The following is a 22975-nucleotide window of genomic DNA, read 5'->3' on the forward strand; positions in this document are numbered from 1 at the left end:
TAAACCTTTTTATCATTTACTTAGTGTAAGCAACACTAAACAAAATATAAAGACTTAGCAGAGGTATTTTGAATACAACAGTCAAATCTGATCTGGCATTTTTGTAATCTGTAATAATATTACATTCTTTATTTCAAAGTTTTATTGCCAAAATAAGGCTAACTAGTTGTTTTGAATGGCTAAGAAATCCTTTAAACAGGCAGCCTTGAAAATACTGCTTGGTTTGCTATTTCATTGTTTTAAATGTTTGAGCAGAGAAACTTACCCTTTCAGTAATAGCTCTTCTCACCCTAAACTCTTTCTTTCATGATGCTGACATCGCATCAGGGGAGATTAATGATAACAAACATGAGCACAAGCAGCGGGACAATAAATTGATACATATATGGACTGAAGATTGTCATGCTTGTAGATGTTTCTTATGCAGGCATGCCTGGAAGATATTGCAGGTTCGGTTCCAGACCACCGCAATAAAGTGAATATTGCAATAAAGCAAGTCTCAGTGCATATAAAAGTTACGTTTAAAAAAAAAAAAGTTTGGGCTTCCCTGGTGGCGCAGGGGTTGAGAGTCCGCCTGCCGATGCAGGGGACATGGGTTCGTGCCCCGGTCCGGGAAGATCCCACATGCCACGGAGCGGCTGGGCCTGTGAGCCATGGCCGCTGAGCCTGCGCGTCCGGAGCCTGTGCTCCCCAACGGGAGAGGCCACAACAGTGAGAGGCCCGCGTAACGCAAAAAAAAAAAAAAAAAAGTTTATCCTATATTGTAGTCTGTCAAGTGTGCAATAGTATTATGTCTGGAAAAACAATGTACATGCCTTAATTAAAAATGCTTTATTGTTAAAAAAAATGCTAACCATCATCTGAGGCTTCAGCAAGTCATAGTAGTGACATCAAAGATCACTGATCACAGATCACCATAACAAATATAATAATAATGAAAAAGTTTGAAATATTTTGAATTACCAAAATGTGACACAGAGAATGGAAGTAAGCAAATGCTGTTGGAAAAGTGGTGCCAGTAGGCTTCCTTGATGCAGGATTGCCACAAGCCTTCAATTTGTTAAAAAAAAAAAAAAGCAATATCTGCAAAGCGCAATAAAACAAGGTGTGCCTGTATTCTCTTGGCTCTGTCTTCATGCAGTCCTGTTACAATAAAGGTGACAGGATTAATGGAAATGCTTGATGTGTTGTCCTCCTCAGGTATCTTGCAAAAAAAAGGTCATTCTGTTATTCCTTCTCTTATTAATTCTCGTACTATTGAGGTATTCCTAGGTGAGCTGAGGTTCATAGTAAAATAAACAGTTGAGGCAAGTTAATGAATTGTTTTTCTGCTTACTTCATGATTTCATGTTTCTTTTTTTAATTGAAAATAAAGCCCAGAATAACCTCTTACTTTTGTAAACTTGAATCTCCACTTTGGTTTTCCCTCAGAATTTGGTCATTGTTCCATAAATCTTACGTTCTAAAATTAACTCTGCATTGATGGGAGAAAATATTGGCCATTTTTCTAAGGAAAATCTAGAAAGCTTTTCAGGATAGAGTCTCCATAAATTTTAATGGTTAAATGCCTTATGGACAGCTAATGAAAATAACTATGGGCTTTTAACTTTATTCATGTTTGTATCATCAGTGTCATTATTTGTGTCTGTTACATACCTAAATTGATTATAAAGAAGTTATCATTATTCAATGATGTGTATATTTGGATTTTTTTTTAATGTTTGTTTCTAATTCAGTTGAATTATCAAACCTCTCTTGCTTCTATGTTTTGTATCATTTAAGCTGTCTGAGGATTTTGTTTAGTTCAGGTAACCCTAAAAGTCATGTTTAGCTGAATAAGCCTAGGCCTGGATGGACTTGTTATGTCATATCAAATTCTGTGTAATGTGTTAGGCTTGTTGGAAAAAAAAAATACATCCTCTAAGAATATGTTTCTTACAGATTTAATGCAGGTAAGTAACACATTTACTTTCACATTGTATTATATAATTTTCTCTAAAAGAACAAAGGGCACTATCATTTCTTTATCCTGATTTTTAGAAATTTCCGTCAGAGATACAGGCTTACCTTGGAGATAATGCAAGTTTGGTTCCAGACTTCTACAATAAAGCAAACATCACAATAAAGCGAGTCACACAAATTTTTTTTGATTTTTCAGTCGTATAAAAGTCATGTTTACACTATACAGTAGTCTGTTAAGTATGAAATAGCATTATGTCTAAAAAAACAATATACATACCTTAATTAAAAATTACTTTATTGCTCAAAAATGCTAACCATCATCTAACAAATTCAGAGTTGCCACAGATCTTCAGTTTGTAAGAAACGCAGTATTGGCAAAGTACAATAAGGTGAAATGCAATAAAATAAGTAGTGCCTATAATTGATCATCACATGTACTTTTCCTAGAGATTTTCTTGTATCATTAATGTTTTTGTTGTGTCTTTTAATTCAAGTCAAATGTAATTCTAGTTGACATTATTATCAATATTCTGAAAAAAATGAGGTTGGGCTTCCCTGGTGGCACAGTGGCTGAGAATCCGCCTGCCGACGCAGGGGACACAGGTTTGTGCCCGGGTCCGGGAAGATCCCACATGCCGCGGAGCAGCTGGACCCGTGACCCGTGACTGCTGAGCCTGCGCATCCGGAGCCTGTGCTCCGCAACGGGAGAGGCCACAACAGTGAGAGGCCCGCGTACCGCAAAAAAAAAAAAAAAAAATGATGTTGGATTACATTGTTTTATGAGAGTGATCACTAAAGTGTTCTATGTGATATGTAATAATTTGATGTCAAGTTGGTTGATGTCAGTATTCAACTGATGAGTTTGTGATAGGGTTGTGTTTGAAAGGCTCATATATAGGCTCTTAAAAATTTTTTTGGTTTCATAGACTAGATAGAGTTCATTGCCAGATTATCAGGCCAACTTTCAACTTTACATACCTTAAGTTTATCAATATATTACTTCAGTAATACATAACTACCATTTGAAACAATGCCCACTAGAAATATATATTTTAAGTTTCAACTTGGGACAAAAAGAGTAGGTTTTATTCTTTCTATTATCATGGAAGATATCTGGGTTGGCCAGAGATAGAGGGAGGGGTTGCCTTAAGACAGTAACTTTACTGTTTTAACTTTTTACATCTAAATGAAACCAGGAAAACCTTCATTTTTCCAAATGGGGAACAAGAGGCATTGTGAGAAAAGTGGACAGAGTAACTTTCTTAAATTCATACTCCTCTGTTTCCTTGTTTCTATAGCTTATTTTGTAAATTAAGTATGTGTTACAAGTTTTATTTATGTTTCTCCGTATTTTGTGTCAAAATTTTAGAAAGTAGACTAGAGAATATGACCCAGTTGTATAAAGGGTAAACACTTAGAAAAATATGAACAGAATTCAAATAGAGATATTTTTTATGAAAAGGATAAGATTTAAATTAAACAATTATAGGAACTAAGAACTCATCCAACATTCATAAATGTTGGACATGGTCATAGGTGATCAAGCTTCCCCAGGACCCAGTCTCATCTTCTACTTTTCCTCTTTTATTCCTTGGTTCATAGAATTCTGTAATCTCTCAAGAAGCATGGTTATCTGAGTCACAGTCCTTTTGGCTTGTTGGTATAACTGAGAAGAGCACCTCATAGCTAGTTCCATCTGTGTCCTTTCTACTTTCAAGCTTGCCAGCTTGTTGCTTTCTTGTAGGACTTACTGAAGGCAATAAGAAGTAACCAACACCTTTCATTGCCCTGACATTTTCATACCGAGTTCTCTAAAGCATTGGCCTCATTAGTTAGGTGGTCTCAGTTCCAAGACAATAGGCTACAGTTTAACCAAACAATGAGGAGTGCCAACTTCTGTTAGGGAATGAAGCAGCTTTCACTACCCTGCACCCTTCCTTTACTAAACAAGTTTTACATTTTAGGTCTGTCACTTGTATCACTCTTTTTCCTGGCACTAATTTCTGAATTAGTTTACATTAAGCTGTAAGCCACAGAAATCCAAATATGCAAAAAAAGTAATGTATTGGCTTATATAAGTGGAAGGTCTTTCTCTGTCTCTGAATTGTGTGTTGATGGGCTGTCTTCACGTGGTAGCAAAGATTGGCCCAGGTAGCACCAGGTATAGCATAAGGCCAATGTATATAAGGGGGCATAATGACATATAAAGATAGGCACGTAAAAACACTTATCTTAATTTTCCAAGCACATTTTTTCTGGGAAAAGATAAATACCTTTCATCATATGATTATTGATTCCCCAAGGTCAACTCCCAGTGGAGATGCTGGCATTTGTGTGTGTGAAGCGGCTGAAATAGGAGTACAAAGAGACTTGGATGGTCTGCTTGACAGTTGTTGGTGTCAAATCTCCATTCATAATATGAAAAAGTAATAAAAAAAAATATTTCTCAGAAACAATCAAATGGCCCTTATACCTGGAATATCAGACAGAAAAAAGACCTTCCATCTTCTAATGTCTATATCTGCCTCCTTCTTAGTCAGGAGAGCTTAGGACATCTTAATTGATTCTGGATTATATGTTAAAGGGGAGGGAGTAGTTATCACTGAAAGCAGAGTTCTTTTACCAAAGGAAGAGGAGAATTGAATGGATGCTGTGACAGATAAATACAACTGATTCTACCACTAACTTAACTCACAGCTCTTGTATTTTACTAGTTGTATGTCTTTGGGAAAGTTATATAATCTCTCAAACCTTAATTTCATTATTGGGAAATGGGGAAACAGTAGCACCACCTAAGTTTAGAGTTATTGAGAAGATCAAATTAGATTATGCATAAAAGTGCTAAGCACAGTGTTTGGCACATAGGCCTCCATATAATGGTAGTTCTAACACCACCGCCACCACCACTATCATCGTTAACATCATTGTGATTAGCAGTAGTAGCAATAGCATCCTTCACTCATTGTGTCCTCATCTCCTCCCCTACTACCCAACTTGAGGCCCTCATCAACCCTCCACTGACTTTTTGCAGAACTTTATCATCTCATCCTCCATTTTGCAAACAGTGATCTTTCAAGACACAAGTTTGATCCCACTACCCCCTTGCTTAAAATGCTCCATTGACTCTTCTTGTTGGCAGAATAAAATTCAGATTATATTACATATACTATTTTTGTGGAGTTCCATTTCTTTGTTTTCTGTGGATTTTGTGAGAAGTAGCATTTTTCTTGGTTAATGGTACTGCATAATTTCAAATTCCACATAATATTCAGATGTAATATATTTAGATGGTAGCAGGTATAATATTAATGGTTGGTGAGTAATGCATATGAAGTCGCAGGCTTTTTGGATGGTTGGTAGGTGTCTCTTTTGGTTTTGTTTTATTTTCATTTAATCAAATTTCAAGTCAGTTTAAATAGTTTGATTTATAGATTTATAGCTTGAATTTTAAAGAATGAAGAATAGGGATACAGGAAGGGAATGTGATAGAATGGTAACAGTTTTATTGGAAGGCCAGAAAACTAGGTCAAGAAGACAAGGAGAATGTGTATGTGTTAGCCTAGATGTTCTTGTGAAGGATTTCCTCAAGAAAGGATTGCCCGTGTATTGAGTATCGTGTATGTTTACATCGCCCATGTATTGAGTATTGTGCATGTTTACATCCAGTTGCATCAAACAACATTCCTCCTCATTTCCCTATGCAACTGATTGATTGAAATTGATGGTGGAATGCTTACTTGGAAGCCAGGGATGAATGACTGCTATGTGTAGTTATCTATCCACTGCCTGTCAATTTTTCTCTATCCCCTAACCACCAGTATGACCTTCCCAGTCCTTGATTTTTTCTTATAGGACTGATTTCTTTCTACCATTCCTTTTTTTTTTTTTTTGAAGTGCAAATTTACCCCACATATCTAGATAGTGCTTTAAGATTAACTTGAGATAGTTGTTTTTAATTCTGTAATGTGGACTTGTTACCTTAACAGTGAATAGTCTGTACCAGTGATACTGTAGTCTATACTGGTACAGTGTCTGATTTTGAATAAGTACAGATAAATACTGAAATTGAGAAGTAAGTATTCAGAAACTCTTTTAGCAGTTTGTCAATGCCTCAATATTTGTTACTGCATTTTACAAAAGTGACAGTCAACAGTTGATTGGAAATTAAAACCAAAACCAATAACTACAACAAAAACCCTGGTCCTTAGCTAGAATTACTTTGAAATGCTCTGATCTGTGTTGTTATGACATTGTGGTCCCTAGATTTTTAAGCATTCTGACAGCATAGCACCTGACATTATCCAGGTAGTTTAAGGTTCTAGATAAAATAGCAGGTGGAAAGTGAAAATATGCCACAGTGCTGCACAGGTAATGTCCGGATTATTAATGTAAAGTTAGTAGTTATTTGAATTTAAAAATTAATTGTATATAGAAATTTACATGTAGATTTAGGGATAACTTTAGTGAAACAATTTAAAGGTAATGTATAGAAAGTTGGTGAAAATTGGCTTACTGTGAATTTGAAATACAATTTTTAAAGATATGTTTTTAAAAAATCAAGGAGAGATACTCAGCAGGCAGTAGAATTTAGAGATTGAATAGAGCTGGAAGAGTCAGCAAAGGAAACTGAGAAAACAGCTGCCAAAAAGTAGGAGGAGTAGAAACAGAGATAAGGATGGGAGGTGTCCATTGGGTTTACATAGCATTAAGAGTGTGCTGGTGAATGTTTAACAACTGGCTGTGGGGGAAGAGGTGGGAGGCAGGGGAGGGATGCTCTGATTTTTAGCTTTTCCTGATTTCTGTGGTGTAAATATTCCACTATGGCTAATTCCAAGCTATCAAAAATTAGCTAGTTTCAATCTGCAACCAGATTGCAGATTTTCTGAAAATTTAATAATCTGTTTTTGTTCAATATTCAGACTGGCTCCAACACACCACTGATTGGAGACCTTGACGAAAATAGTGTCAGAGAAGTAGTGGGGTTAGAAGACAAGCTGAAGGATATCCAGTAGATAAATGTTCTATGGATGTTAAAGTGATTATTTTGAAGAGAGTGGTAAGAAAGGACATATTTAATATAGCATGAAAAAGTTATGCTTTAGGCTTGAGGTGATGGGCAATTTCTCTTCCTATAACATAATATTTTTTAAAGGCTACAGTTTATTTTTTACTATATGGAGAACATAATCATTTAATAACCACTTGTGTTTATATGTACCTGCTAAGAATGAAACATAGTTCCTTGTCTTAACCTTTTTAATCTAAGTCAGAATTCATACAGAATAAATTTATAGAGGAAGTAACTTTTTACAGAGGACACAAAGTATAAATTTTGAGCTGATAGATAAAATTTTATAGCCAAAGAGTTTTGTGATCATTACAGAATATACACAATATCTAATGATATTTTACACAAAAGCCCTGATTTGTATAACTGAGAAAATGAGTTGAAAATTTTGATGTGAAAAAAATGTAATCGGGTTTATATATAAACATAGAAATATTAGAAAATGTTATGCTTCTTTTTTAATGTGAATTCATGTACTAATCAGTTAATACCATCTTTTTGTAACAAGTATCTTTAATGATTTGTTTTTATTTTGCTTTATTTGTTGAGGATTACTCAGCAGTAATTTTAACCATTCTTCTTGAATTAATGTCTGCATTAGTAGGTAACCTGTTGTACTGCGGTACTATGACTTTTTAAAAATAGCATCTAGCCCATAAATGGCCATTCCTTTGGTTTTGCCAAAGAGCTTTTGTGATTTCTGCATCGCACCAGAAATGAACAAATGTAGGTGATAAAATTGTAGTTAACATGTTGGTTACATTCTGTTTTGTTCCTGTGGGCAGGCAGGTTGGCATAATGAGAAAATTGTGGGCTTTTGCTTCAGTTAGATTTGAGTTAAGCTCTGGCTTCAACATTTTCTAGCTGTTAGCCTTGCTTTTTGTTAATTCACTTGTAAAATGGGGATAATAATATTGCCCTTCAGCGTGGTTGGGAGAATTATATGAAGTAATGTAGTCAAAAGACCTTAAAGTAGAGTCAGGTACGTAGTAAAGTCTTAATGAAGTCATTTCTTCAGGTAGGTGTCTCAGAATAAAATGAAGAGTCATCCTGGGAAACAAAATATACCTGTTTTTTTACTATAAAAAGCAGGTACAACTGTGACTGGAGAATGAATACTTTGCAAAGAAGTATTAATATTTTAAGATACCTGATTAATTAAGCATATTCTTATGTACAAACCCAAATAATTTGTGACAATTAGTAAATTCGTTCTTAATGATCCTTGCATTTCAAATCATGGGGCTGTAAAACATTGTAATCAATTATCTTGTAAAGATGAATTTTGAAACTCATGATCTGGTCTAATAGGAACATTTTATTACAAGGCAAATGAAACTCATGTAGTAGTCTGATTAATTTTATCATATGGACTTGTATCACTTTAATTTTTTAGATGTTTTCACAGTTTTGTCTATTTTGTGATGAATTTTTCTGTCATTTTTTTGCTGATTTTCTTTTTTTTTTTTTCTCCTATTTAATATTAAATGTTACCAATTTCCATTTATGCTTTTGTTTTGGTTCATCTTTCCCCTTCAGGTCATTAAAAAAAAGAAAAAAATAGTGATGCATTTTATTCCCCTTCCTATACAGAAGAGTGTCTCAGTATATTCCTATTAGAGTGACTGTAGACCTGGCCCCTGGTGCCAATTAGTATTTTGGTGGCTTGGGATGATCATGCCTCCTCACGAAAGGTGGCAGAGAGCCACTAGATTCAGAATTGAATGATGCAGAATTGAGGAATGTTGCAGATTCAGAATTGAATGATGCAGAGTTGAGCTTTCTATTTGACATTTGGGCTATTTCTTAATTTATTTAAAATCACCGTTCCAGAATTTAGTGATTGAGCATATTTTTTTATTTATTTAATAGATTAGTTCAGTTTCAAAATATTTACTTTATATCTGACATCATTACTTAACTACCTAAGATAAAAGGTATTAGGTTTAAGGAAATCCAAGAATGATGAAACCTTTAAGGACCTTCCTTGGCTTACTGTTATTTTATTTTGGAATTACATGGATGTATATGAAAACTATGTGTTTTTGTTTTTTTGTTTTGCGGTACGCGGGCCTCTCACTGTTGTGACCTCTCCTGTCGTGGAGCACAGGCTCAGTGGCCATGGCTCACGGGCCCAGCTGCTCCGCGGCATGTGGGATCTTCCCGGACCGGGGCACGAACCCGTGTCCCCTGTATCGGCAGGCGGACTCTCAACCACTGTGCCACGAGGGAAGCCCGAAAACTATGTTCTTTAAAAGCACAATTTTATCTTCTGCCTCATCGAGTTTATTTTTTTTAAGGCGTTCTTATTTTAAAAGCAGTTTCCTTTATAGATTCTTCTCTCACTATATTGCCTCAGCATAATAATGTAAATAAAGCATATTCTTTAGTAGTAAAATTAATTGTTTTATTCTGTAATCTAATGTACATCTTCAGTTAAAATAGATTAAGAAATCTTTACTTTTTTTCTTCTTTTAGAAGAACTGAAATCAAATTCTCCCACACCTACCAAGCCTAATTGAAGCCTTCATTCCGTATATATGGTTATTCAACTGCCATTTGTAGTCCAGGATACTCAGTTACTCTCATGATGACTTAAGTTATTTGTATTTCCTGATCATCATAGATTTTGGTGTCCCTAACTGGAATAATTTTGAAAAATTGATCCCTAAACACAGATCTAAAAAGCTTACTCCCCGAATATCTATTCAAACCTTGTTGTCAGGAAATAAAATGCCTTCATATTTGATTTATTTTGGAAGCTGAAAAATTTCTTCAATTCAATATATAAAGGACTTTACCTCTCTCTATTAAATAAACCCCACAATACCTGTATGACTACTATGGGGACTATTGATAATGTGTATAAAGTGCTAGTGTGGGGTACCTAATACATAGCAGATTGTCAGCAAGAGACGGCTGCTGCCCTTATTCTCTAATAATGACTGGAACAAATGCCAAAACATGCTTTCTGCTGAAAATGCTCATTTGTGTCCATTTTTCTTCTCTCTAAAGAAAAAATTAATATCGACTACAGTGATTTAAAAATAAGATATTTGTGTTATATTTATAAAGCCCATCTTGGGAAAAAGTGATTTTGTAAAAATGTCTCTGTAGATGGTCTTGGCTATTATTTGAGATCTTGCATATTTGAAAAAATTTTTATTCTTAGTCACAATTAATGGGTGGTTTGGCTGAATATAGAATTGTACTTAGAAAATAATTTTCCTTTAATTTCAAAGACATTTAAAGTCTGTTAGATTGCTTTCTAGCTTCCAGTGGTTCCATTGAGAAGTTTCTTTTCATTTTGAGCCTTGATCTTTAGTCTTGACTTGCTTTCTCATTCAGGAACTTTTAAAGGTCTTCTCTTTATTCCTATTGATCTAAACATTTTATCTGGTACCTTTTTTTCTCCAGTGGGTGTTTGGAAATGTATGGAGACAGTTTGAGTAGTCACAGTGACTAGGAATCCTGAGGGAGAATGCTTTAGGATTTAGTATCTGAAGGTCAAAGAAGTTAATTTTCTTGCAAATACAGGAAACATTCTCACCCAGAATGTCAATAGTGCCTCTGTTAAGAAGTATTGTGACCGTGGAGAAATGTAAGAATAATCCTGATCTGCATATTGATTATAGTGTATGACAAGAGAAACAAGATGTGTACACCAAAGACCAGTCAATATGATTGGTTATAGTGTTATAGACATGCTATGTGAAACAATGGAGGAAGAAAGAGTAAGTGACATAGTACAAACTGAAGTAGAATAAAAATCATTATGTGAAATATAACCATCAGATTATGAGTGTATATTTACCATGTTACTGATTTTGATTTCTAATTGTACATTATCTGCACTATTTTGCTTAATCGTATTTTTGACACTTTTTTCTGTATTTCCAAGTAGTACCTGTTCCTAATTACTTTGATAGGTCTATAGTAAATATCTAATTGTAATCCAAACACTTGGCAATTCCAGATCCAGAAAGATTTGAGAAATATTTTTTTTTTGCAAAGACTAGAACTTGACTGACAATGATAGCTATACATTTTAAATGGGACTGGGATTCAGAAAGGACTTGAGCAAGGGTTGTACTTGTACCGTTTTATAGCAGCTTCTGTGTTATCAGGTTGCAGTTCTGTTTCATTACTGGCTTGGGAAATGAATTACCAGAATAGCATATATAGATTGGCTATGTTATAACAGTGCAAACATTCAGTGACAAAGACAACTTGTTTTTGAATCCACCATTTATTCATGGTTCATATCATTGCTTTACTTCACTAATGTGGCTAACCAGGCAACCTGTACATTGGAAATACAGGACTCTAACAAAGTAAAGAGGGATTAAGATAATGAGGTGGGAAGATAGTGGAAGATGTTAAAATAGTAGTTTGATAATTAAGTATTAATACAGAGTCTTCATTTTAATATGCATATGATATACTTTTACTTTTCAGAACCTAAATCACAGCCACAGCAGCTTCATCAAGGACAACACAGATTGTCAAATACTGAGCAAAATGGAGTAAAAGATAATAATCAACCAAGATATCTTCCTCGAAATGATACCAGACAGCCAAGGAATGAAAAACCTCCTCGTTTTCAAAGAGACATCCAAAATTCAAAGTCAGTTTTAGAAGGCAGTGGATTACCTAGAAACAGAGGTTCTGAAAGACCAAGTACTTCTTCAGGATCTGAAGTATGGGCTGAAGAGAGAATCAAGTGTGATAGACCATATTCTAGATATGATAGAACTAAAGATACTTCATACCCTTTAAGTTCCCAGCACAATGATGCTGCATTTAAAAAAAGGGATAACTCTATGCAAAGCAAATCAGGAAAAGTTCCATCCTATGCAGAGGCAAAAGAAAATCCACTTCCTCAAGAATCCATAGATTATAATAATCAAAAACGTGGGAAAAGAGAAAGCCAAATAGCAAATCCTGATCATTTTTATGATAGGAAAGCACGAACAATAAATAATGAAGCTTTTAGTGGTGTAAAAATTGAAAAACATTTTAATGTAAATGCTGATTACCAGAATCCTGTCCGAACAAATAGTCTCATTGGTGTTCCAAATGGAGAGACAGAAATGCCACTGAAGGGAAGGCGAGTAGGACCTATTAAGCCAGCAGGACCCATCACAGCTACACCCTATGATGATAAAATATTTTACAATAGTGGGCCCAAAAGAAGATCTGGGCCAATTAAACCAGAAAAAGTACTTGAATCATCTATTCCTATGGAGTATGCAAAACTGTGGAAACCTGGAGATGAATGTTTAGCACTTTATTGGGAAGACAACAAGGTATGCATGTTATAAAGTTATTAAATACTAATAGTACTGAATGTAACAGGCTAGTGAGACCATAGAAAGCCATTACTTTGGGACTGAGTTGTGTTCTATGATTGTACTAGTTTGTAAAGTCTTTGAATAGATGTATACATATATAACTTATCAAAGGGAAAACAAAATATTTAATATTTTTTATGGAGGCTTAGGAGTCCCATAGGATTTGGTTATGTTAGGTTTGATTTTCACCTGCATATCAGAAAAGTATTGTAAAAGTGATTAAGTGAAGTTGATGAGTTACTTCAGTTATCATCAACTGAACTATTAATATTTTCTTTCTAGTAAAATTATACTAATTCACAAGGGAGAAAATCAGTTGAATGACACAAATTCTGCAGATTTCATTTAATTTAAAGATAAATACACAGTCAGCCTACTTTAAAAAAAATTAAGAGCAGGAAGGTTAATTATTTAGCTAATAATAAATAATTTAAGAAACAAATCATTTAAACAATCTTCAGTTCTACATTATATTCTGGCTAAAAGGGAAAGAGGGAAATCGTGAAAAAAAAAGAAGAAGAAGAGGAGGTTGAGAAGGAATACAGTGCATCAGATAAAAGAGCCTGGCTGAGAGGGAGAAGACCAACACAGTGCAAACAGGAGGGGGAAGAGGACAGAGGGACCCTCAGAGAGAAGGGCCTTTGTACGTGTTTCCCCTTCTGCCCAACATGCTCTTCCACCAACTACTCTTCTGATCCTTGAGGACTTGGCTCAGATACTTTCTAGAAGAAGCCCTTCTTTTCTGCCCCCTCATCCCTTCTACATTATTGTCTTTCTCAATCAGTGCCTTGTTCACTTTCTAAAACTTATTACAGTTTGTAAGTATTTTTGGTTTTGGTTCCTGCATTGATAACTGTTTCCCCTACCATGATTCTAAGTTCCTTGAAGGCAGTACCATGTATCTCTAGTTTTTCCTCTTTTGCCCTGTTCCTCTCATAGTGTAGGGATTTCATAATTATTTGTTGACTTTGTTAACTAGTTCATTCTCAAGGGGGCACTTACACAGGAAAAAAGTCGAGTAGTTAGGGGACTGGAGATATTAGCAAGGTAATAAAAACAGAGGTGAGTCATAGTGTGAGGGACCTAGGTGGATGTGAGGATCAAGTCAAAAAATATTTGAAATAAATATTTCTTATGTAGAGTAGTTTCAGTTGATAAGGGTGTGCCTGTGTGTGGCTAAAAGGAGTGGTGGAAATAAAGTTAACTAAAAATTTCAAGGAACTGAAATTCAGGCTAGGAAGTGTGGTTGTATCTTTTAAAAGATGCTGTAGGGCTTGGGATCAGGAGGTGTTATCTAATGATAGCAGCAAGGAGGGGTCCAGGTACAACTAGATGGCATAGTCTTCTAAGGTTTTGGTATGAATGTGAGATAACATTTGTCTAGAAGCAGAATCTCTACTGTCAAGTTTTTATTCAAGGCTAAAAGCAGAGGAGGAGACAGCGCTAGCTGTCTTTTCTTTTTTTCAAGAAAAGCAAAAGCCTTCCCAGAAATACCAACAGACAAATTTCATTGGTTGGAACTGTTTCACTTGGCTTCTCCTTGGCTATTAGGGAGACTTGGAAAGCAAGTACAGGCATTCTTCACTATCTAGACTCTTACTCTTGCAGCTGATACCACTCACTTTCCAAAATACAACAACTGTTTGATTTGGCTAGTGAGGGGTTACTTATGCTTAACTGTTTCTCCATTATGGTAGAGGCAAGAAGTAGTTGGAAATCAGTGTTAGTTTATAGAACTAACATTGTCTACCTTAGAGGGAGGGTTCACTTCTGTCAGATGCTTCTGTGAAAGGTTAAGATGAGGATGGAAATTTTAGTTTGCATTGGACAGTGTGGAGTTGATGGTGACCTTGACGAGCAGAGGAAGTAAATGATTAATAATTAATCATTAATAATGTTTGAAAGGCTTTTTAAAAGCCTCAGGCTTTCCATTGAAATCCCATAAGGATTGTGCCCTAGTAGTAAGTGCAAAATACAAACAAGCCAATACAATGCCTAAAATCAACCCTTTACATGATTAAGGATATCTCCTTGTACTCTGTCTGCCTGCCCCCCAAAATATAATCCTCTTTTGGGGAAAAGTAACATTTTCTATACAGATCCTCTTCATAGTATTTCATCTACAATGTCTGGCATCCTATAAAAAATTATGAGGCATGGTTAAAAATACAAAGAGAGAGAGAGAGAGAGAATACGAAAAACCAGAAACAAATAAAGCAACAGAGAATAACAGACCTAAGATATTCAGATATTACACTTAGACAAGTTCTTCAACAAATATTGAGTATTCAACAGACCATAATTGAGTAGCTGCTAAGCGTTAGGTGCTTGGGATATATCAGATAGTTTTGTCTGTGCTATTACCCAAATGCCTTCAAATACCTGATGAGGTTGTTATTAAAGCTTTACTTTCAATTGTAATTTTCTCAGAAAATCAATGATACTGAATTCATCTATTGCCTCTAATGAATATATTCAGACTAATGTCATATAGCTTCTGAAAGATAGTGCCTAATATTTCCCAAAATGTTTTGAGCTTTTAGAGTATTCTTAGAATAATTGGATGATCGTCTAAGATGACTACTTTGAGTTTACGTGGATGTATACATTCAGTTTAGAGTGAAGGACTGTAGGCTCTGTATAGATGCACCTTTAAGCAAATAAGATAAATATTCACTCTCTGAAAGAGATGGCATTAGTTATATTCTGAAACCACCTAATTTAAGAGATAACTTTTAAGTGTTTTTTCAAGAATAGGCAACTTTCCAATTTTCTAGCCAGAGACTAAGGTAAAGATTTAAGAAAAGCATTGCCTATAACTGTCATTAAGAAAGCATAATCTTAATTGCATTGTAGTGATGTTCTGGAAATAATCAGTTAGTATCATTTAAAATATTCCTCATGATATCTTGCCTTCTCTCAAGCTTTACTTCCATAGAAGGATTTGAGCATTTGGGACAATACTTTTTCTCCCTGTATGTCTGCCATAACTAGTTCAGCTCTTTCAGCTCTTTCAACTGGGATATTGTAACAGCCTCCAAACTGGTCTCCTTGCCTTAAATCTTATTACTCGTAAACTTGTCACTGAAACTGCCAACACTGTGATCTTGGTCTTAGAGCATATGTCATTCTTCCTAGTTAAAATCTTTCACTTGTAGTCTTTAGCATGCATATAGAGCCTCTATCAGCTGGTCCTTACCTTCTTGTCCTGTCGGTTGACCCTTCTTATATCATGCCATAGTTAATTTAAAACTGCTTGTTGTTTCCTATACTTTTCTTCATGTTTTATGTCTCTGTAACTTTCCCTGGAACACCCTCCTCAGTTCTTAACTTGGCTAAATACTCTTCATCCTTGAAGACCGTATCCATTGTCATCTGCCCCAGGAAGCTTTTCCTGAACTCCTCAGCTTTATTAAGTGCCATATCACTACACCTTTATTATATCCACATTATATAGAATTCACTTTTCACATGTAGTTCCTGAAAGGATGTCAAGTTATTTGTTTTCCTAGGATGTATTATGACTGGCTGTCATTGTTGAACTTACCTGTTGAACTTACCTGAGCTGACATTAATTATCTAAGAAGCTTACAACTGAAGCATGGGTCCAGAAATACAGCAATTTACAGAACACAGAAGAGTAAGGCTACGAAATAAAGGAGGAAGGGAGAGATGTGAATGTATATTAAGAACTCTAAGATAAGGAAAATTCTAGCATGGTATCTCTAAATTTGCTAGCATCCAGATCTGGAAAGGAAAATACGATGGATTAACTTAATAACTTTTGTAGTATGAAGTGTACTAGTTAATCAGTGAAAACAGGGACTTCCCTGGTGGTCCAGTGGTTAAGACTTTACCTTCAAATGCAAGGGGTGCGGGTTTGATCCTTGGTCGGGGAGCTAAGATCCCACATGCCTTGGGGCCATAAAACCAAAAAATATAAAACAGAAGCAATATTGTAACAAATTCAATAAAGACTTAAAAAAATAAAAGCATCACTTATTTAAAAAAAAAATCAGTGAAAGCAGGTTCTTTCCTGGTATACCCAGAGTAACTGCTATTTTAGAAGATTAAGAATAAGAGTTTTTGTTGTGTTTAGTATTTTTTGATTCTGGTGAGCCTATTAATGTTACTGAACTCAGGCTTTTCTGTTCATAGCTTGAAAGCCAAATCTCGAGAGACAAGTGTTGAGTAAAAGGAAAGATGGCTTTATTGAGAAAGCTGGCAGTCCTGGGAAGAAGATAGACTCGTGTCCCAAAAAACTAACTCTCCATTGCTGATCAGGGGGCAAGAGCTTTTAAAGTGGACTTTCAGGGATGTACGGGTGGAGGGAGGGGTTGGTGGAGGGGAGCTACATGCAGAACAGTAGTCAGCTCTAGCAGTCATCTTGAAATTGGTCATGCAGTGATCTGATCAGCACCATATGATTGTTTTAAGTACAAGTAATCTTCAACTCCAGCGTTGGTGTGTTCCCATTTTCTTGAGGCCAGTTCTTGGAATTGTGTAAGATGGAACAGCTTATGTCATGGCTACAGTCATCATGTGGTTAACTTTTTCTTTTTTTTTTTTTTTGCGGTACGTGGGCCTCTCACTGTTGTGGCCTCTCCTGTTGCGGAGCACAGGCTCTGGACGCACAGGCTCAGCGGCCATGGCTCACGGGCCCAGCCGCTCCACAGCATGTGGGATCTTCTCGGACCGGGGCACGAACCCGTGTCCCCTGCATCAGCAGGCGGACTCTCAACCACTGCGCCACCAGGGAAGCCCGTGGTTAACTTTTTCTACCTGGTGGGGGTTTCAGTATCTGCAAAACAGCCCAAAGGATACAGCTCAGAATATTTATCTATAGCCCTGGAGGAGAAACTAAAGGTCCTTGACTTTGCTTAATGGCTAAACTATCAATATTATTTTTTTGTCTTGCTTGACTGTTTTCTTTTGTTTCTGCATTTTCTCACTTCTCTGATTAAATTTATTCTTTGGCTAAAGTTTCTCTGCAGACAAGAGGCAGGTGGAGGACATGGAGGGAGAGGGGTGTTTGTCCTGGGAAGGTCCTATAGGGTCCTGTTATATTAAGAGTTACTGTTCGAGTGTTATATTAGAGCATCAACTGCCCTAGTTTGAAGAAAACATTTCTTAAGAGTAAATAAGAGTTTTATGAGTTTTTCGTTTCCATATCATATTCACTAAGCAACGTTCAGACGTATAATTTGAGTCCTGAATGGGTTGACCTATAGTGGAGGGAATACTCCAATTAGTTGACCTACTCCCAGTTACCTCAACAGATAAATTTAAAAATTGTAGTTGTTACGTAAATTCAGTTCCTAGTGAGTTTGTTAATGTGTGTTGCTTCCAAGAGCCAAGGAACACTGGGTAAACAGATGAAATAAAAGTGTCCGGTCTTACAATGTCTCAAATCCTATAAATCCTGGATATAAGTAATGTGCTTACTTTTTACCTGAAAACCTTCCTTCACCACAGCTGCCTGTATGACTGCAACAATGAGCCTTTTACTTTGTTTTTTTTTTTTTTTGTCATATATTTCTGTTTTTTAAATACATTGCTCCATACTTAAATATTCTGATTAGTACATAAGAATCATCTTACCAGTGTTAGTCAAAGGGCTTCAATGGCTAACAACAAAACATAACACTAGTTCTTTTTACACCCATTAGCATGTGAATGTTCTTCTCTTTTGACCCTCTTAGTTCTGAAATCTTACTACTGCTCAGTGTAAGTATGTCAGAACTCACAAGGCTGAGAGAATTTCTTTCTTTTTCTTAGCCAATTTATGATTATCCAAAGGTAAGCTTTCTTTCTTAAAAATATTATTCTCTTAAAAATTATTTTCTTTAAAATATTGTATATTTTAAAGTTGCTAAGAGTGTAAATCTTAAAAGTTCTCATCATAAGAAAAAAAATGTAACTGTGTGGTGATGGATGCTAACTAGACTGATTGTGGTAATTATTTCACAATATATACATATATCAGATCATTATGTTGTCCACTTAAAACTAATACAGTGATATATGTCAATTATGTCTCAGTAAAAATTGATTTAAAAAATGAGCTTTCAAAAAATACAAATATTGTAACATTTTGAGTATTTACATTTCCATCATGTATCACCCTTTGTAGACAATATTGATTGTCATATTTAAAACTCCTTTTGTCTCCTCAGTTTTACCGAGCAGAAGTTGAAGCTCTTCATTCTTCAGGTATGACAGCAGTTGTTAAATTCATTGATTATGGAAACTATGAAGAGGTGCTACTAAGCAACATCAGGCCCATTCAGACAGAGGCATGGGTACGTGATCCAAATTCTGTACAAAGGCATAAGCTGTTTTGAAGGAAATACATAGCTCTAAAAGATTAGTCATAGTAATACGAAATTTGCCAGTGGAAAAATATTTTGAATTTGCTTAAAACCGGCTACTCCTAAAGTAAGATTTTAATTTAATAGTTACACTGAACTACAGTAAAAATGAATGCATTGCAATTTCTTCTCTTGTATAATGCTTTGTTATATTATGCTTTGGAAATAGGTGCCCTTATTTATATGTTGGCCAAAAATGTGTATATGTTTTTATGGGTTCTTATGCATATTTTGTTCTTTCCGAGTTTGTTACTTTAAATTTGACTAAATTATGTCCAGCAGTTGTCAAATTTAAGTCTCTGTTGGATACATGTATATTCTTTATTATTTTAGTTACATGTAAAATTAAGAAAAACACTTTAAATTATATATGAACTCATACTCCATTTACTACACGTATATTTATATATGTATATGTGCAGATTAAATTTAAATATCTTTGTTTAATAATTATTTGATTAATTTTGTTGCCAAATGTTATGTCAAAGCTGTGATGATTTTGTTGATGTAATTTAGACTGTATTGGCCTCATGGAGTCCATTTTATACAGAACTTATGTGACTTTACATAGATAGATTCTCAGCTACATTTAGGCAAAAACAGGAGGGCAAGGCATATTAGAATTTGTTTCATAAAGTTTTTTTTTTTTAATTTATTTCCTTTCTGTAATTTGTGGATACCTGTTAATAAACTTATCACTAGAAGCCTAATTTGTTGCTGTTTCCCTAAAATGTAAAAATATACTAGAAAACTATATCATCTAGACAGTAGCCTTCATCATTGAAGTATACATTCTCATGAGCTGCTTTTAGTTTAGTTTAGCTTTGGTCTTTCTAGATTTTTCTGTCATGACCTCTGTGTCACTGCTCCCTCTCGCCTGCCCAAAAAAGATAAATAAAACAACAACAAAAAGCCTAGTAGCAGCAATCATATTTGGGTCCATAGATCTTTATTCTTTACCTTTTTTTCTAGAAAAATGATCATTTTCTAGGTAGCTTATTGTTTCATGTTTTACAGTACAACATTCATACGTTTAAGAGATCCTTTCCTTTACTCTCATCCTCTAAAGTTTAGCTGCTTTTTCCCTAAAAGACTGAAATACCATCAATGTCTAATTTATATCTTTTCTTAGAGAAACTTGATGTAACTATCTTTTGCCCTTTTGATTCCCATGTGATGGCTATTTTTATTCTCTTTTCATTTATTCTCTTTTTCATTAATACATCTTAATGTAGTTTTGATGGTAAAAGTATTTATTGAGTCTTTATTTGTAGAAGTTGAGCCCTAGTTTGCTATTCATCATGTGATCCCAGTGTTTTTGGCCATTACAGTCAGAGTCAAAATAAAATTTTTACATTTAGTGTTTTTTTAGGAGATTTAATAAAAGATTAATTTTATTCTTTTCTCCCTAAAGAAAAATTTAAGTTTCTTTACTTTGTTTCTTCTCTACTTCCTCTTTCTGTTCCAGAGTGGACATAACTTATGAGCACATTTCTCATTCCTCACTGTAGCTTTTCCATTCAGAGGTGTTTGGTACTGAACTGATCATTTTTTTTCTACAGTCAGTGACTTTTCCTTTTTTCCCCTTAATAGTCCTCATTGCTTTATTATTGATTTTAGGTCTTTGTAAACTTAGCTGGACAATAAATTTATCACGTGACAGCCCATGTAGTGATTCTGAACCACAGCAATACTTTCATATTCTTCCTGCCTACTTGTGAATACTCTTCTAGGCTTTATTGTGCTATTTTTTTTTTAACCTATTTACTTTTTCTGCAGTCGACTTAAAAATCTTTCATAAGATACGTGAAATATTTTTCAGGTAGAAGCAGCATAGTATTACTAAATCTTTTGGAGATTCTGGTATTTCTTTTCTCCTATTTACAAGTAACCAAGTGATTGTTGATGTTTTATGATTTTGCATAAATTAATACAGCAAATATTTTTGGATCATGAACAGTGTTATTGAGGATAAGATCATCCTTTCTTCCTTATCTGTGTGAATAATTGACTTAGTTGTAGAAGCAGCTCCTTCTTGATAAATAAAAGCCACCAGCTTAACGTATCTTAACCCATCTCCTTTTTTTTTTTTTTTTTTTTTTTTTGCGGTCCGCGGCCCTCTCACCGTTGTGGCCTTTCCCGTTGCGGAGCATAGGCTCCAGACGGGCAGGCTCAGTGGCCATGGCTCATGGGCCCAGCCGCTCCGCGGCATGTGGGATAGTCCCGGATTGGGGCACGAACCCGCGTCCCGCGCATCGGCAGGCAGGACTCTCAACCACTGCGCCACCAGGGAAGCCCACGCATCTCCATTAAAAAAAAAAATACATATGTGCGCATATACATAAAAAGCCTCTGAAGAAAATCTATGTGGCTGTCAGTACATTTAACATAGAATTAGTGTAGAGTTCTCTTATCCTCTGAGAGTGCTGATGTTGGGGTCTATGAGCACTTTTTCTTTTTGTTACTTGGGAATTGTAACAAGTTTTAAGTTAATCCAAGCAAAACATTCACTATACCAATAAGAAGGTAACTCTAATTGATAAGTCATACTAGAAAAATTAAAGAGCTGCAAAGGTATAGTGAGGTGTTAGAAGCCTTAGCACAATTATTCACTCACACTATGGACTGTGTAATTTTTAATTTTTTTTAACTCTTGCACTACATATGTACATTACTCTTTTTAATTATGAAATGATTTTGTATATTTTATTAAGGTTTATGTTTGTTATTGGCACAAGGTTATGGAAAACCTCTTTTTTTCCTAAATGTAGCAATGATCATTCATTGAAATTTTTTTAATAGTTTGCAGGAAAAATAACCAAGAAGCCTGCATATAAACCAAAAATCTTTATAGAAATCAGTTGTCTGTATTGTCTCTTAAAGGTGTAAGGATAAATTATTAAATAAAAAGCATGAAATGAGATTCAATGACTAAGTTAATAGTTTCTTATATGGAAAATTAGAATAAAAATCAAGTTAATAGTTTAAATCTTAACTATTAATATTTTTCTCATGAAGTTTAAGAACTAATTGCCTTAAATCAGTCTGTAGACAAATTTCTATTTTCCCCTTCTATCTGGATGTACCTTTTTACTTCCAGAACATACTCAGTGATGATATTTTAGATGGTAAAAATATATGTTCTGATTATGATTAAATACTTTATTTCCTCTAAAATGATCTACTGAACTTTTTGTTATGTTATGTCATACTTGACTTTTTTCTTCTAGCTATATTAAACCTGGATCTTTTAACTATGGTAAAATATTCTGTCTTAATTTTAGTGTCTTTATTATAGTAAACTCTATCATATATTAATGTGAGATTCACAGCTCATCTTTTTTTTTTTTTTTTTTTTTGCGGTACGCGGGCCTCTCACTGTTGTGGCCTCTCCCTTTGTGGAGCACAGGCTCCGGACGCGCAGGCTCAGTGGGCCCAGCTGCTCCGCGGCATGTGGGATCTTCCCGGACCGGGGCACGAACCCGTGTCCCCTGCATCGGCAGGCAGACTCTTAACCACTGCGCCACCAGGGAAGCCCACAGCTCATTCTTAACTGGATGAATCCTCTTGTTTTTTTTAAATGTTCTTTGTATATTGCAGGATTTTCCTTATTTTACCAAAGTAAATGAAGCATTATGGAATCTCATATTATTTGTAAAACTATGTAGGGAGAAAACCATAATATTATTTTATATTTCTGACCACTGTATGGGAAAACATTAGGGGCAAAGGAAACCTATTTGTGTTTCCTGCAGATGCTTTTCAAATTTATTCTTTTTAACTCTAAAACTAATATCAGGAAACCAGTAAAAAGATGCCTCAGGCAATTTGGAATTACTGTAAAATACCCTGGCGTTGCTGCTCAGACAAATCTTTTGTGTTTTTAGAGTGTTGTTGCTTCTGAATCACTTTTCTAAACCTGGAAGGACAGTGTCAAGTCCTGATTTTCCAGAATATTTATGACTTATATGCCACTGAGACTTATATATCCCAAGAAATGTTTTAGAACATGCTGATTTCTAAACTTTCTTTTTAAAGGTTCATAGTATCAGGAAATGATCTTTGTTCAGTTAATGTTCCAACTAGAAAAATTATGATTGTATTGATAATGGTTAGTTCTAAGACCTTAGCATACACATCATCTTGGGTAGTAATTCTGGAAAGTGACAGATGGATCGTTATTGTCTTTTAACCTACCTTAAATGTTTTTCTGTAGCATA

The 22975-nt window shown here is 35.1% G+C and overlaps 1 protein-coding gene across 2 annotated transcripts in view; it reads left to right on the forward strand.

The window, feature by feature from the left end:
• Positions 1-22975, forward strand: part of TDRD3 (tudor domain containing 3) — a 201414-nt gene that overhangs the window by 141787 nt on the left and 36652 nt on the right. For both annotated transcript variants that reach the window (XM_032611497.1, XM_032611498.1), the window contains exons 11-12: positions 11489-12339; positions 18561-18686. In XM_032611497.1, coding sequence (XP_032467388.1) covers positions 11489-12339; positions 18561-18686 — 977 coding nt within the window. The remainder of the gene's footprint in view (positions 1-11488; positions 12340-18560; positions 18687-22975) is intronic.

Source organism: Phocoena sinus, chromosome 18 (assembly GCF_008692025.1).
Source record: "Phocoena sinus isolate mPhoSin1 chromosome 18, mPhoSin1.pri, whole genome shotgun sequence".
Lineage (NCBI taxonomy): Eukaryota > Metazoa > Chordata > Mammalia > Artiodactyla > Phocoenidae > Phocoena > Phocoena sinus.